General features: G+C 44.4%; 1 protein-coding gene across 1 annotated transcript in view; it reads right to left on the bottom strand.

Annotated features, from left to right (window-relative positions):
* LOC138968732 (cadherin-related tumor suppressor-like) overlaps nucleotides 1–18,774 on the bottom strand; it is a 170,316-nt gene that overhangs the window by 50,914 nt on the left and 100,628 nt on the right. Inside the window, exons 6-7 of the mRNA XM_070341364.1 lie at nucleotides 12,216–12,403; nucleotides 10,965–11,895 (exon numbers count right to left, since the gene is read on the bottom strand). Of these exons, the coding sequence (XP_070197465.1) occupies nucleotides 10,965–11,895; nucleotides 12,216–12,403 (1,119 nt within the window). The remainder of the gene's footprint in view (nucleotides 1–10,964; nucleotides 11,896–12,215; nucleotides 12,404–18,774) is intronic.

Here is an 18,774-nt window from a genome sequence, read left to right as displayed (position 1 = left end):
TTTATGTATGGCTGTACGTGAGCAAGCTGTGACTTGGCAATTCCATGTGGAATGTTCATCATCGCCGGGAAGGGGTTTCGCCGACTCTATAAATATTTTCGCACTTTATTTATTATATGGGGGAAACCCTTTCTCGCGCAAGCCGGTTGTGGCGTTATTTGAAGGATGCTAGCGTCTAAACAATCTTACCATTGTCACGGTGTGTTTCAGTTCCCTAATCTGCTGCTGAAACAAGGTTTAGGATTCCGTGAAGTATTGGGAGAATTGAAAAGCCAGATGCAAGCTCTACGGTAGAAATTATGTAAATGCAGTGGAAACATCTTCAGACACGATGCCAAGATGTACAATTTTGGGTTTTTGGACCAAACGCATAAAACCTATTCTTGTTATCGTTCTATACTTAGCCCTGTGTCAAGGTCTTCCGCATAACTCTAACTTACAGTTGTTGTCTATATTACTTCCCTTTGGTTCTTGGGCCTTGTCGTTGGTGCTCTGCCTTACGTGGTTAGGATTTACTTGAAAAGTGCGATGCAAACACATTTAAAATTTTAATCGAAAAAACAATAGATGACATTTTTATCACAAGGAAACAAAAAGTAATATTCTAAGACTTGCTGAATAACAGAATTGTCAATAACACAAACTTACACCTCTCTGACGTAACTGACGTAACATAACACATGACACTTTGCAGAATGCGACGTCATCCAGGTCTCTGGTTCACAGCACACGCCCTAAACTGAAGCGCCTTCGCGGTGAAATCCTCTGAGAAAATACTCTCAATTTCTTCAAAGTAAACAGGATGTTACATCCTACCGAACAAAGTTTATGATTTTTGCTCAGCGAGGAAAATCTTTCCGGCATCAGACGGTAGCCATTACCAGACCGACCAACAAACGTCTGTCCCCGCGGGGACTTGACAAGGGAAGCCACTCCCAGCGCCTTTTTGTTTTGGCTTCTTCTGCTTATCTGCTCTTGGCAAATGTCAGATGCACAATGAAGACGCAGGGGAAAACAGTTCTTTGCGAGTCTAACTGGAGGGGAAGGGGAAGATGGCAGACACAGAATAACATCTGTATTTGTTTTTCAAGGCTATGAGATGTGAACAGAGAACGAGATAAGAATGGCGCGAACGAGCTGACTGCCGATAAAACGGATCCAAAGCTCGCTTTTGATGCTCAAAACAAATGAAGGATGAAATAAAGCCATATCAGTATGATGATGTAGGCAACACAAGGCATTATTTATCATTTCAATAATCTTCACCGGGTAGTTGTGAGGGCTTCGTCTTGCAACAAAATGTTGACTCTGCGTGAAAATGTTACTGTCTTTCTTTGTAGGGTGGGTGTGTCGTTATTTGCAATTGTTATTGTTATTGTGTGTATTTACACTTTGCTTGCTGAAGGCAATGACCTAAACCATCTTTACATTGTCAATGCCAGCTTTCGCATGTGTTTTTCTTATTTTCATTACTATTATTTTGTGTCTGTGTATGAGGCAGTTCGTAGGCCTGACAGTGGACGGCAAACTAAAGCAGTTATTCGCACAGTCCAGGATAAAATTGATAATATAACGACGGGCCCGTTAAGACAGTACATATGAAGTGCACTTGTGCACAACATGTTTTCTTCCCAAAGCTCATGGCGTGGTAAATACACTCATACCCTATACATGTATGCTGCCTAGCAGAACTGTTGTTGATATCGACAACCTTTCCGTGACTGCGAGGTAGACACAGCAACACCACTAATCTAGCGTATCGGCCTATGTAGAGAGGAGTATCCACTCCGTGGTTTAATGATAACATGCCACCCGTATTAACTTGACGATCTGCTTTGCGCGACTGAAATTACCTCCGCACCTGCCTAGCCGGGTAGACGGTATACCTGTAGTCTGAACCGTTCTCCCCACCCCGCTCGGTCCCCTCCCCCTCCCCCTCCCTTCACTCTTCCAGACACTCCTTCCTTCCTAACCACTACCACAACGACCACCCCATATGCTTTTACTGCAATCTGTTGACAGTCTTTCGTCTGTTACATGCTTGTCTAGTCTTTGGACTTCCCTCTCAGAGGTGTCTTGCCAAATCAGACAAAAGAATCCTGTTTATTTTTTTAGAAAACTGCAATAAAGAAGCGCGTTCTATACAATGCTTTCCATGTAACGCCTACACAATTTTCAGTTTGTTTGTTCTTCTTCCCTCTTTTGTGAGAATCAGCTTTTAGATGTTCAATCGTCTAACCTAATTTTGGTGTGATTGGTACTTTTGCCAATGCTCAATACAACTTTGCCTGCATAGCTCTGGGTTTTTCGAGTAAAGAACTGTGTGTCCAAAAGCTTCTTGACATTGATCTTGTTTCTGTAGATCTCACCCGTAACTGGGTCGCAATGCCTCTGTTAGTCTCCCTGAATCCAAGGTCATTGGGACGGGACGAGTCCCTTCCGTCCTCCCCCCCCCCCCCCCACACACACACCACCTCGCTTTACCGTTACCATACCAGCTCCATCTTGTCAAATCGTCAACAGTCAAAAGTCACATTTTACGCGCACAAAGAAGGTACTCATTTGTCTGCCAGTGTACACATAAAAAGTAACATGAAATCGACAATGACAGAGCTAAACCTTGGAAATACTCGGAGAAAGAGACCAGATTAACTATGTGTATGTTTTACTTGAGATGGACCGGGTGTGTGTGTTGGGGGGGTGGACAATGGGGAGAGGGAAGGGGTTTGGAAGAGGGGGGGGGGGGGGGGGCATACTTTACAGCAGAACTCGACACCAAGCAACGGTGGTTGTTATCATCACGACGTGACAATCCGTGTACACAGCGCTGCGGCATACTTTCGTTACCGACCCTCAAACATGCACACCTTTATATTACCATTTTATCTCTCTGTACTTTCTTTCTTTATTTGGTGTTTAACGTCGTTTTCAACCATTCAATGTTATATCGCGACGGAATCTCTCTGTACTCAACTGTGCCTTTACGTCTAGAAATGTCGACAGTTTGAACGAAAGTATTCGCTGGAATTGTATGCGGTTATATTTGAATATTTGAAGTGGGAAAGTTAACATTCGAGATTACTTTCACGTCTTTGGTTTAACTTTTGTTGGGGAACTTTGCCTTGAACCTTGAGTGTCTGATGGAGCCCCCCCACCCCCCCATAACCTCCACCTACCCCGTTCTGTTGTAAGTGTAAAAAGCATTTCACAAATCCCGCCGTCACTGTTGAACACCAGACTAAATGATGTGAATAGGTCAATTCATTTCATGTTTGTCTCTTTGAAGTTCAACGCTATCGAGGTTTCTTATGACAAAAAATATGCAAACGTACATTCCGTTTTAACATCTTTGAACCTGTATAAACCAATGTAAAAGCCAAGACATAAATCGGGCCTTGCCCCCATAAGCTGAATTCCTTTTCTATGTTAACTTGCAATGCCTCCTTAGTTCAAATGTTGGCAGAGAAAGAACCAATGCAATGTACTAACGTGCATGGGCTTGGGGGTTTGGAACTGGAAAAGGAAGTCATTAAACTTGGCTACCGTAAAAATGTATCGTTTTATTTCCATGCGTGTTAGTTGTGTTCAGCCGAATAACAGGTTTAAAGGCACATCATTTTCTGTAAGGTAGTTTGCCTCACTATCTCAGGTCTGGCCAGTTTGTCATTTCTTTCACATGGGATAGAAACATCCATCCACTGGGACACATACCGACTTGTTAAATATAAAATGGTGAATTTTAAAGGCTGACATAGTTCTATTTAATTAGTTTAATTACTTCCAGGGCTTTTCCCATCGTTGCGGGGATGTATAAATTAAGCTTCCTGCAAAGTTTTAGGTTTGAAGTCCTTACCAATTACGAGAAATAATTAATTCTTTCTTGCATTGTTTAGCAACAGTTCTCCAGGACTTGGGTTATTTTTAGACCGTTGACGTCACTTCGTGACGTTTCGTAAACCAAAGATGGCGTTTGAGACTGTTTTGTTTACATTCGACACTATCAACACCACTTTGTAATACTGAAATAATTTTTTCTGTGTTCGAAAGCTACAGCCAATTGTTATTATATCCCCTTAGGTACAGTTTTATAACATTATTGGCACATGTAAACAATATGAATTTAACAGGCATGGGAATTGTCCGCCGAATTTGTTTTGTGTTCCGCCGAAAAAGCAAAAGTGTCCGCCGAAAAAATAAAGGGGGGATGCACACAAAAAAAGCACCGGTTACTTTTGCCTTTGCGCAAAAGCCCGCGAAAACTTTCCGTACTTTGTTCACGCACTGCTACCGCCCGCCTCAGTTACTTGAACTTTTATGTTTGAAAGTAAACCAGATTGCACAGATTGTGTTACAAGTTACATTTTCCTGTTTGTCTCAACAGATCAATTTTTTAACAAATTTAAACCATATAATACATGTATATATTTTTTTCCTTCAAAAAAGCAAAAATTGGTACTAAAAACTCTGATTCTAAAAACAGAATTTAATGGCAAACTTGGAGCTCAGATGACACCAGATTGCACCATCTGGGTTCTTTGGAGAAATTTTTTTTCCGGGGGGCAGCCTTAAATGTGCAATGTAAAGCGCCATGAGACTGTCATTTGGCGGTGAACAGCGCTATAGAAGAATGTTTTATTATTATTATTATTATTATTATTATTATTATTATTATTATTATTATTATTATTATTATATTTAAGCGCATCGCCATTAGCCAATCAACTGGTTCACATCAGTCATGTGACACCAGTACTTACTGACAATTATTATTATTATTATTATTATTATTATTATTATTATTATTATTATTATTATTATTATTATTATTATTATTATTATTATTATTATTATTATTATTATTATTATGCCAAAAATCAACGTCAAGATGCTATCTGTGCAAAGGGGACTTTTTTTTAAGAATAAACCACTGGTGTCAATATTCATTCAACAACAATGCAATTCTGCACAAGATGCAGTCACACTGTTGATTGTTGGTATGTGCGCCACTGGAGGGATGGACTTGTCCCATGTTTTAATGTCTGAGCATGTCTAAGCTAGTCAGCAAAAATGTTTTCACATGAAGAAATGTGCCTTTAACAGCTTTCAGCTCAGACACGGATTTTTCCTCAAAATAACGTCGTCTGGGCAAAGTGACGAATGTGTCGGTTGGAATTTGTCTCTGTGAAAAGAAAAAGCGATTGGACCATTGCTAAGCGCACGCCGTACGACTTACTGAAAAGGGCACGGGAAAATGTCATACCAGGGACCATCAATATGGACAAAGGAAGAAGGCTAAAAATCACTCTCATAAGCACAGCTTACCAAACCGGAGTGGGAACAACAACAAAAAAATGAAAAGGGACCAATTCGGGTAAAAAGCTAGCAAGGAGAAAACAGTTTTAAAACTTGGGAACTTTGCGGACACGAGCACAAAAAAGAGAGTGAAAAGTCGGTGGTGGTTGCAATGCTCTAGCTCTATCAATCACTATCTTTTCGATTCACTTCACCGAAACATTTAAGGAGTCCTCCTCTCCGCGGTAGACTTTTAAGCCCTGTCTGAGAAGTTCTCTGACAAAACCGGGCCGCCATTTCGTCGTGCATGGAAGCGTCTGAATACAGGGGATCATATTTATGGTGGTGAAATGGGACAAGCAAAAAGGACCCAGCTAAAACGCTCCATGAAAAATGAGGACGGTTACGACCTCGCAGAAAGCGATACCCTTAGTTTCGTATAGTTGTGTGTATGTATCTGAATGATCTGTTATGGTAATGATGCTGCAGATATTATACCAGCAAAACAGACTCTTGTTGTTGTGGTAGTTACTTTGCTGGAGTGTATAATGTTGTTATATCAAGCTCTGTGTGTGTGTGTGCGTGTGTGTGTGTGTGTGTGTGTGTGTGTGTGTGTGTGTGTATTCAGTGTGTGTATTTGTGCGGAGTGTGTGTGTGTGTGTGCGGAGTGTGTGTGTGTGTGCGCGCGCCTAGCTCCATCATGCAGACTGCATGGAGACAGACATGAATCACAAGTCAGTCACAAAGACACAGACACACACACTAAGACCCACACACACACACACAAACACACACACACACACACACACACACACACACACACACACACACACACACACACAACCAAACACACACACACACACACACACACACACACACACACACAGTGTTCAAACGGGCAACTATCCAAGAACACACGCCGAAAAGAAGAACCGTCTCGTATGACAACAATGGGAAACAAACAATCGCAGGTGCAGCTAAATGTTTTTATCTATCTGCTCCGTACCTCTCCCCTCTTAAAACTGGAACACTTTTACTCTTTTCAACCTTGTAAAAGCACTGCCAGGCTTGCAAGGGCGTGTTAAATACTTAATAATCAATTCGTCGAACGAATATTTGGTTAAAACTGAGCAATCGTACACATAGCGGTACTCTGCTTATTTCCTGTTCCTACCTGGTACCAATCAGCAATTTTCTTTTCTGGTTCCGTCATCAAAGCCCAACCCTCTACTACTCCTTTTAAGATTCCTCGGCAACAAAAGACGCCCTTTCGCCTTGCTAATTAAGCTTTACATTTACCTCCATTTTAAGTCTGACTCCCTCCTTTCTATTACCCGATTTTCAACAAATTCTTGAGTGGTCTTCAAAAGGGGGTTCCATTATTTATACTGTAAATCTGAGACGCCAAGGGAACGAAAAGATAAATAACTGGTGTGCTGTTGTTTCAATAGCGCCTCTACCTATCCATCAAAATATAAAAAGAGAAAGAAAGGTCCGAGGAGAGGAGGGGAGGGGCATGGGGGGGGGGGGGGGTCTGGAGAAGGTAAAATGTAATGGTCTTTTCTTTCCCTCGTGCACAATGAGGCACCAATACAAACAGACCGAAGACAGAAACCATTTCTTATTTACATTCCCTTCTGGGTCCATTCCGTACAGGCGCATGTGTGTGCCCATGATGTCCGTTTCCACTATTCAAGACTATTTGCGCTCTGCGTGTACTTTAGAATTACTCTCTTTTTTTCTGAGAATACAAGCTTCGGTCGCGTACTTCGCTGCGCATGTGCAGCTGCAAGCCACACATTTTTGTGTGAACCGCTAATCACATGCAAATGACCGGTTCCAAATTGCGGCAAAACCCACAGAAGACAATCACCAATTTGAAGTGAGGCGCCTGTAGCTGGTTGTGAGCCGAGGGCTGAATAATAAAAGGGCCCGGCTATATGAATGCGTTATTCCATGTGAGAATTATAATAACGCCTCTCCGGTCCGGATCCCTGGATTTAGACAAGCAAGTTATTGGACACGATGGTTCAGTGGTAAGGACCGCCGTCTGCGGGCTTTTGGCTGAACCAAAGAGTCATTGAGTCAGAGTTGTGACTGTAAGACACAGCACAAGGAAAAAGCAGCAGCTTTTCCCCCAGAGACATAGCTTCGACATTCTTATGGAAACCAAAACACTGTGTTCGTAGTATGGCAAGTTTTGTTATTTCGTTGCATGTGAACAAATACAAACCTCGATCTCAGCAAGAGAGATTCGTGACCTATGCTTACCGCCAGCGAATGCGATACTGGTATAAACACTGCGAAGCCGAGATAGTTAAACAGCTGAATAGCACATAGGCTTTCATGAAACACTGATGAGTTTTCCGAACCAAATCCCAACCCGTTCCCAGTCAAACAAAGGACAGGAATACTGTTTAATCTGGCAGCCCACACGCAAAATAACTCGCACATAAATTCACTGAGTGCAGTTTTGTAGCACCTGCAAGCCAAATAACTATCATCTCTCCCTGAAAACGAGCAAAGACTGTCGGAGTTCAAGAACGAGGAACACAAAAAGCTCACGAGGACCTTGGCCGTGGCAGGGAGAGGAAGTTATCTCCCCTCGGTCCCCGGAGATGATTATCGGCCTTGGTGCAAGCACAATGGCGGTGCGTCCTGCGCTGACTTCTCCAATAAAACACTGATCAACTCTCTCCATGAACCAGCCATGTCTTTGGCTGGGGGAAAACATAAAAGGAGCTGAGAAAATAGCGCTACTTTTCCCATAAAATCTATCTCTCTAGTTCTACAAACGACGCACACCCTTCAGAGAATACAATTGAAGATAAGGTGTTGCTCCTTCAATAAAATCAGAGCTGTGTTCTCGGTGAACGAGATACTCGTCTTGTCAGATGAAAAGAGGTGATAAAGGAAATGCATGTCGTTCGATGAAGACATTACCGATACAAGTAACACCTCTGATTCTTATTGCTTAAAATGTCCTCTTGAAAGTTTCAAGAATCAGGCATAAGTACTGCTGTGACCAGAAAGGATGGAAGATCGAGTTTTATCTCAAGATCAACTCAACTAGGGCTGTTCAAAACTGCTCCTGTAAAAGTTCAGAAACTGTTCAAATACTGCTTCAACTGTGCATCTCAGGCCTGTTCAGCCTTCTGTGAAAGTTGAGAAAAGTTTATAAAGTTTCACCATGAAGAAGAAAAAAAGAAAATAACCACCAACTAGTAACCCAACCAGACCAGCATTTTTGAAACGACAAGTTCTAAAGTGCCTGGAGAAAAGTTTGCATGATTCAAGAATCCGCCATTATTTTCCACGTCCATAAAACATCTGCGAGAATGAGTGAGTGACACAATCTTGAAATCTTCGCTTCGGGGCAGGCGCATCAGAAATTCCACAGAGAACACAGACGACAGCAGACCTCTTAGGCCAAAAAAGTTGTTAAAAGGGGAAAAAAGAAAAAGAGAAAAACTACCTCCAGCTACACCAAAAAGGACAAAAGAGCTGGGTGACAGGAGAATGGATGGGTCCAGCAGAGAGAGCACAAAATGGTCAACGGGATGACTGATGGACTTCAGTCGCCGCTGAGAATCTTGGCTCGGTGTGGTTCTTGCTTTAAGACTTCAAATCGATGGCGTTTGCGTGATATAGCGGCCATGTCGAAAAGGGTTGTTCAGGCAACCTCCGAGCACAGGGCAGCTAATCTCGCTCAGGAGAAACAACTCCTGCAGCTCAGCGACGAAGCTCACCAGAAGGAAATACGAGAGAGAGAGAGAGAGAGAGAGAGAGAGAGAGAGAGAGAGAGAGAGAGAGAGAGCGAGATAGAGAGCGAGATAGAGAGCGAGGGAGAGAGAGAGAGAGCGAGGGAGAGAGAGAGAGCGAGGGAGAGAGAGAGAGAGGGAGAGAGAGAGAGAGAGAGAGAGAGAGAGAGAGAGAGAGAGAGAGGGAGAGAGAGAGAGAGTGATGGGACACGAAAGGATAGAAAGAAAGAGAGAAGGGGTAAGGGACAGCTGAACCTGACAAATCTCTCTTGGAAGGCAACTCTTGCTCGGGAGAGACAGTGATACCTTGCTCAAGGAAGCCAAATCTTGACAAATCTTGCTCAAGGGAGACAAATCTCGCGCAGCTTCTACAAACTCTTGTCCTCCTCACTACCGGAAGTCAAGATCTGGGCATGCCTACCGTCATCCATCTTGGCCAAGAGGATGGCGGGAAGAAAAGGCGAGCACGTGAAATGGCTGCCTGTGTGTGTTGTCAGAGAGAGTGTCAGAACCAATTTCCGATTTGCAGAATAATTCCCACCGCGCTGCGTGTATCCATATTATGATTCAAATCTGCATGCGATGTCAAGTCCAAAATTGCCTGGTTTCATATTGCTGTTCGCTTGGCAGGAGAGAGAGAGAAATAGAGAGAAAGAGTGAGAGAGAGAGAGTGAGAGAGAGAGAGAGAGAGAAAATGAGCGAGAGACAGAGTCACACACAGAGAAAAAAAAAGCAGGGAATTTCAGTCAAAAATGAATCAGTCACACAATTTACCACCAAATCAAGTTTTAACAAAAAACACATGCAGTCAAGTTTTTTTTAAACCGCTTGACAGACGACAATGTTTTGGTCTTAATTGATCGAGATTGAATTTTTCCAGTTAATGAATAAATCAGCGCGCATGGCTGGAAGCCAAGCCTTTTAAGCAATCTGTGCAGCCAATGCAAACCACAAGAGAGAACAGATTTTCCGCAAAGTCTTTCATGTGAGCTAAAAGCCTCGGCTGCAGCGATTACGTGCGGTGATGTTGCAACTGCGCGGAACAGACAGAGAAAGATTGTAAACTAGATTGGAAAAGGCCAGGCATGTGAAGATTTGAAACTAGAACGAGTGGTGTTTTTTTTTAGATAAATGAAAAAGATTTTTGATTTTTTTAACTAAAGGCCCAGCAATCAAGCAAGCAAACACAACTGCAAGTATAGAGATAGACATAAACAGAATGTAAAGTAGATACAAAAAGGCTGGTGCAGTTTTCGAACGAGAACTATAATTTTTCTGAGAAATGACCAGCATAAATTCAACAGAAGGACAGACAAATATACTAACGAACACTCCTACGAACAGACACAAAATCACACAATCGAAAGAGACAGATTTACAAGCATACATTAAAACCGACAAACCCATTCAAACGAAGGAAAATAGACAGGGCTGCTAACAAACAAACAAACAAACAAACAAACAAAACAAGAGAGACATTCAAGCTGAGTCGTTTGAGAGGAAAAAGACACATAACAACACATACACACAAGTGAAAACATAATAACAGATGATAAAATAAGCACTCAAAAGAAACAAACGGGACCCGCACCACAGAGATAAGAAGTCATTATTTATGTGATCCGCACAACAGTTCTCAAAGAGAACACAAAGTAAAGCACACTCAAGAAATCACCACTCAACAAAGAAGAAGAAGAAGAAGACACCGGTGAAGAAGAAGAAGAAGACACCGAAGAAGAAGAAGAAGAAGAAGAAGAAGAAGAAGAAGAAGAAGAAGAAGAAGAAGAAGAAACAACAACAACAACAACAACAACAACAACAACAACAACAACAACAACAACAACAACAACAACAACAACAACAACAACAACGACGACGACGACGACGCGAAGTTGAAAGCTCAGTACTCACCGGAGTCGGTAGCGATGATGGTGAGCGTGTACATGGGAGTGGTCTCCCGGTCCAGGGCGGTGAGCGCAGAGATATTCCCGGTGAGCAGGTCCATCCTGAACAAGCCTTTCACCTCCTGCCCGATATCCCGCAGCTGGTACGCCACACGGTTGTTCTCGGAGGAATCCTCATCACGAGCCTTGACCGTGGTGACATGCACAGGCACGGACCCCATCCCTTCCTGCACGTACGCCACGTAGGGCGAGTCGTCGAACACAGGCTGGAAGTCGTTGACGTCGGTGACGGTGATGGTGACGGTGGTGTTGGTGGAGAGGGTCCGCTCCACCCCGCTGTCCTCTGCCATCACGGTCAGGGTGTAGCGCTGCACGCGCTCGTAGTCCAGCTGCTTCTGGAGGCGGAGTACACCGCTGGCCATGTCCAGGGCAAAGTCGTAGCTCTCGTCTCCGCTGACGATGAAGTAGCGCACCACGCCGTTCAGGCCTTCGTCCTCGTCCGTCGCCTCAACGCGGAGCAGGCTGGTGCCCACAGACACGTCCTCCGCCACGGTGTTGCGGTAGCCCTCGGGGCGGGAGAACTTGGGCGGGTTGTTGTTGACGTCCTCCACCTTGACCAGCACCATCTGCGTGGCAGACAGGGGCGGGGAGCCTCCGTCCGTCGCCGTCACCACCAGGGAGTAGTTGGCCACCCGCTCGCGCCGCAAGGCCGTGTTGACCTTGAGATGACCGCTGTTGGGGTCAAAGGCGAAGGGGTAGCCCAGGCCGGGCAGCGGGGCCAGGGTGAAGGTCACCTCGCTGTTGATGCCGCTGTCGCAGTCGCTGGCGGAGATGGTGAAGACGACGGTGCCGTTGGGCGTCTCCTCCTTGACGGCGGTGGTGTTGGCGCTGGCGAAGCGGGGGTAGCAGTCGTTCATGTCGCGCAGCCCCACCGTCACCTGCCGTACACAGCACCAGTATTACTCCTTCTGTCTGTCGTGCGTGTATTTAAACGTACCGGACTGACCATCGACATCAACAGACGAACAAACAACATCTAACACTATCTTCTTAACGCCTCCCCCCAACCCCTCCCCAATCTCTGCTAGTCTGCAATCCATCTAAAAGCCACACCTAAAAAATATTAAAAATATATATAAAATAAAAGACGCCCACACACAAAAAGGTTGCATACGAACTCAAAAAAGGAACTTTTACACACTTACCCACAATAAAGATCTCTAATTTCTAATTCGTTTTGAAAGGAGAGACTACTCACAACAGCAGTGGTGGACTTGCGGTCATCCGGGTCCTCAGCCTGGTCAGTGGCCATGACAGTGATGCTGTAGCTGGCCTGAGTCTCACGATCCAGTGGCGCCGCGGTCTGCACGGTGCCCGTCACGGGGTCCACCATGAAATGCAGGTTCGAATCCCCGACCAGGCTGTAGCGAACATCACCGTTGCGACCTGCAAACAGAACAGGAAATGTTCTTAAAATAATTGTAAATAATTGTTTGAGACTTATCTTTAAGGAATGAAGATGGCGGAAAGTATGAAGGAGGGAGCGAAGAAGGACGGGAAGTCAGGAAGGAACAGAGTCAAAATCATAAGACAAAAAGCTACATTGACACTATTCGTGCATGTCGAAACGCTCGTTCTCATCACCTCATTCGTGCACAACTCTCATTAACAAGAGGCGAAGCCTTCAAGGCTCACGTAAGAAATAGACAAACAGTAACACAAACTCAATCACTCCGTCACACATACACACCCACACACACAGTAAGCTTAGGTGACGACTGTGCAAGAAAGAGAGACACTAGATCTAGATCTGTCTGTGTCTGCATGTAGCCTACTTACAGGGACACGACTGCCAAATAGTCTCGGCCCGCTCAAAATAACAATGACCGAGACCACACACACCACGCGAGAGAGAAAGACTACAGGGAGGCATGCCGTCATGATGCATTAATTGACGTCAAACACTTTTGACCGTGACGTAATCTTATGCGAGCTTTATCCATAGTCTTGGATAACCACTCACACATAGACTCGGAAATGTTAAAGTTTCTACCACAGACATACACACACACGCACACACACACGCACAAACGCACGCAGAGAGAGAGACAAAGTTACGATCGCATAGGCTACACTTACGTGAGCCAAAAACACATTCTACAACCTCAAGAAAAGGATCGAGTCAAAACAAAAATTCCAAACTCTCGAACGATCGCGCAACATTCCACACAACAGCCACTGCCGACAGTTCCGCCAGCGCTAAGTTTGATTTTTACAACACAGCAACAAGACGTCATCAACGAGACATCGTCAATCCTGTGGGCCAGCAAATCACGCACCGTTTGACACAAAGATCGATACTGACATTCTGATCACCACCTCCGATCAATCTTCGCCCAGGCGGAACGGAAAGCAGGCGCTGTGACTCACTGGCCGGGCCGTGTAAGCAGTCTTTGTGACGAGGCTAAAGACGTCTTGTTGCACGTGCTATGAGCTAACAGAGCTTGTCATCATGGTCTGGCGGCTTTGTTCGTGCGTGACTGCAAGGTGGCTGGAAGTGCGGTGTTAGTAATATTTTGCATTTTAATTGTCGCCGTTTGTTTGTTTGTTTGTTTGTTTAACGCCCAGCCGACCACGAAGGGCCATATCAGGGCGGTGCTGCTTTGACATTTAACGTGCGCCACACACAAGACAGAAGTCGCAGCACAGGCTTCATGTCTCACCCAGTCACATTATTCTGACACCGGACCAACCAGTCCTAGCACAAACCCCATAATGCCAGACGCCAGGCGGAGCAGCCACTAGATTGCCAATTTTAAAGTCTTAGGTATGCCCCGGCCGGGGTTCGAACCCACGACCTCCCGATCACGGGGCAGACGCCTTACCACTAGGCCAACCGTGCCGGTTTGTCGCCGTTTGATGTGTGATGCATCTCTTATCGATTGTGAGAACAAATCTACAGCAAAAAGTGTTGTCTTACCCCAGTGGATTGTGGAATTGAATGTGGTTGGGGGGGGGGGGGGGGGAGAGAGAGAGAGAGGGAATGGACGGGAACATGGATGGACGAACGGATGGTAACTTGAATATTTTTTTGAAAGAATTAACTAGTGGACTTATCTAAATTACTCTGACCTTCCAGAGTTCATATTCTACACCAAAAACCATTTTTCATAACTTTATACAGAAAAGAGGTGGATGGGAGGTTGTAGGTTAGGTGGCCTGCAATAGTTGTCAACATACTTTCCATCGAGTTTCATTAAGTCAAAAGTCTTCGCGAATGCGAATTCATCTAAACACCGTCCATTTAAGCACAAATGTTTAAATAAAATCGAGTGAGTGTCGTAGCAAGAAACGTTTTTATCCATTCATTGTGCTCATGTCTGTGTCGTACAATGACGAACTAAAAAGTCAGAAAATGGCTATAAGTTTCTTGCCCCATCTTAACCTACACGTCTGCTCTCTGGCTTCGTGCTGTTTCACCAACTCAATGGACCTCCAACGACAAAATAAAGCCACCATTTTCATTCTCAAATCGAAACCGCAAGCTGACAACGCGAGGATAAAAACCTGACACCTTCTTTCGGGACACGTTTTGTTCACTTACAAACCTCCTCATTGATTATATGTCATGTTTGGACGGCAAGAGTAGCAAAGAAAAGGGAAAGAAAAGAAGAGAAAGAGATGAAAAATGGTAAATGACAACCAGAATACAATGGAGCAAAATTCACCCTTACTCTTTCAGAAAAGAGTTTTGAGTGGTGGAGCAACGTCACTTCTTCCTTTTTACAAATTACCCTACACACAATGACGTCAGTTGTGATGTCAAAGGGGACAAAGGGTATATCACCTTTTGATGAGATCTGTCACAAAATGCATTCCACTTCTTGGCAAGGACTTTACGTTGCCTTATAACTCAGTATGCAAAAGAAATCTCTGTGCGTCGACAATACGAATCCACAACACATTCTTGTTTTTCATAACGAGTCTTGGCTGTTTCATTTTGATTGAGACCAAAGACCACAAATCTTGATGCAAGTCTTTGTAAGGTTATATATGTATGCCAAGACTGGTTTTTTGTTTGTTTGTTTGTCTGTTCAGACTCAACGAAAAGAACACCCCATTTATCGGAAAATGCAATCCACAGAACTATTTTCTGCAAAACAAATCTTGTTTGCCATCGAACAAACAAAAAAACAGAAAAACATACACAAATATGAAAAGAACAGCACTAAAAAAAATGAGCAATATCAGGCGGAGAGTTGAACATGTAATTGGCTAGCCGATAGAGCAGACCACGATTTACATCTCAAACACGCAGGTGTGCTCTGTCTCATAAAACATCCTCCAAAATTGTCCAGTTTTAATTCACACTCGTGTATATCTCGTTCGTTGACAGCTGCTGTGCATACAAAAAAGATCTCGTCAGACCACACAGTTGACTGAAACGAAAACACGGCGAGGGAATAAAAACAACCCTCTACTTGTAGCAATACCAACATGTCCGCCTGAGCAAAGCAATAAAACAGACACACGTCCTGTAATACTTCAATGTGCGGCCAATATATTTGGTCTTCCCGTGCAAGAATATATCAAAATCAATGAAGTTGTATCTCATAAACCCTAGACTGACTCTCTCACGGCCTTTGGCCAACCCTGCAGCCTGTCAGTGTTTGCGATGTGTGAGGGCCTGTATATTAAAAGGAAATAAATGAGATCCATTCGTGGGGACAAAAGCCTTGCGGTCGCCCCCAAAAGCAGGACCTCACAGCTTGATTCTGTTCGATATCCAAAGCCGTAGCCGAGTCTATTGTTGCCCCAAAGTTTGCGCGAGTCTTAGCCGTGTGATCCGCTGTAGGAAATGCATGGCAGGTATTTTATCTGCCGGCTGTATGTGCAACGGTGAAACGGCTAAGTTTTGGGGGGCCAACATTATCACGGCATCTATAAGAACGGGCAAGAGGGCCCGACATGTGCCAAGAAATGTGTTTCCCCCCTCACCGTAATCTGTCTGTGCCGCTGACAGAATGCAACGTATAAAGGAACTATGTTTTGGTTACGTCTGTGGGATATTAGTGTAGTCACAGTACTGTCTAGTGTGTGTGTGTGTGTGTGTGTGTGTGTGTGTGTGTGTGTGTGTGTGTGTGTGTGTCTCTGTGTCTGTGTGTCTGTCTGTGTGTCTGTCTGTCTCTCTCTCTGTCTCTCTCTCTGTCTCTCTCTCTCTCTGTCTCTCTCTCTCTCGTACAACATAGACGTCCTGTATACGTCAGAGCAGCACAGTGTATACAGTAGGGATCAGCACATGATGGCCGGAGGTACGGACAGGGAAAGGTCAGATTTGAACAAGGGGGAATGTTTGATTCCCGGGGAAAACTCTAACGCCGCTGTCTAAACAGACAGAAGGCATCTCTCTCTTACCTTGGAATTCTCCTCGACCTTTCTCTGTCTCCGAGTCTCTCTCAGCCTATACCTAAAGCTATACCCCTCTACCCGGTGTAACAGATCCACACAGGTACCCGCATCAAACGTGAGCCGCCGGGTGAATATAATTATAAGAAAAAAAGGAGGAGGGGGTGGGTGATGTGTGAGAGACCCGGAGAAACTGACAGGCAGAAAGGCAAGTAAATCAAACAGACAGACAGACAGACAAACAGACCCAGCTGACATACCGACACTCCGACAATCAAATACCGCGAGTTGGCAAAAGAGAGAGAGAGAGAGAGAGAGAGAGAGAGAGAGAGAGAGAGAGAGAGAGAGAGAGAGAGAGAGAGAGAGAGAGAGAGAGAGAATGGGAGAAAGAATGGGAAAGAGAATGGGAAAGAGAGTGAGAGCGAGAGTCTTCAAAAACACACGGCTGTTAACTGTTTTTAAATATTCTCCCCTAGCAATACATTAAAACGAAAATCGGCAGTGAAACTCTATACTTCAAGTTGAGATTTGAGACGACAAAATGCGCAGAAGTAATTAGTGCTAAAGACAAGGGCACAGGTGCATGCCTCACAACCACCCACCCCACCACCCCTTTCTCTCTTCCGGAGGGGGGGGGGGGGAGGGGGAGAGGGAGGGGAGGGTATGAAGCATGCAAAAATTCAAGAAGACAGGAATAAAGTTTGTAAGACAAACAAAAAGAAAAATTGTATTGTTGCTTTTTTTTTTAATCTCCTGTGCAGGTGATAAAATGAAATCGTATACAGCTTTTTCAATCAAGATGGCACTGGCATGGTACTAATTAAAGATACTGAACTTGTCAAATCCAGGTGCACGGAGCCCCTGGGGCTTTTAGTCATACCTCAGGCAGCTATCCGTTAGAAGAACTACCAAGTTTCATTGACTTGCACCCAAAGAGTCAAGAACTGCGATTTTTTTACGAATTAATTTCGTACTCGGACCCGGCTGGTCTTGGCCTATTTTTGGATCTAAATTTAGATCAGGTAGATCACCACATCATGCACAAAAAGACACGTCACTAAGCAAACTATGTCAGACGTCATCATGAGTTTGTGTAAAACAAAAATGAAGGCCGGAATCACTCAGTTGAATCGAACTCCGACCAAACACCACGTAACAACTAGGTTGATTTATGCACTCGCGTGAACAAGAAACTGTCGAGCTTCACAGATGTCGTCGTTGGGTAGTTTTGGGTTTGTTTTACTACCATAGGAGGATTTTTGAACTGTCAATGCACTCAGCTGCAACAAAAACGCAAAACGAAGGCTGTGAGCTGCACTGTGCCTTGAATGCTGAGCAAAAAGGGCATGCAAATAGGCTTTTTTCTTCTCTTCCTTTCGAATATAGAGCGTAAAAAACGCCTAATAGACCAAGTCCGCTTTCTTTCTCTCCTTCTTTTTTCAGTCTTTCTTTTGTTCTAATTTTGAATTCTGAATGCTCCAAACTGCCTGGCTACAGAAACTGAATCCCCGCATAAGTGAAAGTTAAGTACGGTGGCTTTCACATAAAATGCATCTTTTTCTTGCATTTATTTTCACTCTCTTCGGCTGTAAGACTGGGTGTTGTAGCTCTCTCCCTGTCGCTGTCTCTCTTTCTCTTGGTGTATATCTCTGTCTCTCTCTATGTCTGTCTGTCTGGTCTGGTCTGGTCTGGTCTGGTCTGGTCTGGTGGTCTGGCCTGTCTCTCTCTCTGTCTCTCTGTATGTCTGTCTCTGTCTCTCTCTCTCTCTCTCTGTGTCTCTCTCTCTCACTCTCTCTGTGTCTCTCTCTCTCTTTCTCATACCCCCACTCCCCAACCACTCCTTGTACACACACACCACGCTGATGAAAACCTTAGCTACCAGGCTTGTATCTGTGGCAAGTATCAGAAATAAACATATGGAGGGCATTGTCTCAGACACAAAGGTCATTGGAATCAGACAAGTCTGTATCCGTCTGTAAATCTCTCAAAGATGGGGGCAGGACGGGGTATTGTCTGCCATCACGATACCCGATCATGTTTTGTCTCAAAACGGGGATTCTTTTTCTTGGGACAGAAGGAGGAGAGAGAACGAGAGAGAGAGAACGAGAGAGAGAGAGAGAGAGAGAGAGAGAGAGAGAGAGAGAGAGAGAGAGAGAAGTTAACGTGACAAAAGAGAGCGATAGACACACACACAGAGACAGAGACAGAGACTGAGATAGGGAGGGAGAGAGAGAGAGAGAGGGAGGGAGAGAGAGAGAAGTTAACGTGACAAAAGAGAGCGATAGACACACACACAGAGACAGAGACAGAGACTGAGATAGGGAGGGAGAGAGAGAGAGAGAAGGGGGGGGGGGGGCAGTCTTGGGAAGAAAAAATGGCTGCCTGCATTCCAACTGAGACAAGAGAGAATT

The sequence above is a fragment of the Littorina saxatilis genome, linkage group LG6, assembly GCF_037325665.1.
Source record: "Littorina saxatilis isolate snail1 linkage group LG6, US_GU_Lsax_2.0, whole genome shotgun sequence".
Lineage (NCBI taxonomy): Eukaryota > Metazoa > Mollusca > Gastropoda > Littorinimorpha > Littorinidae > Littorina > Littorina saxatilis.
Note: the sequence above shows the minus strand (reverse complement) of the source record. Positions and strands in the feature narration are given on the sequence as shown.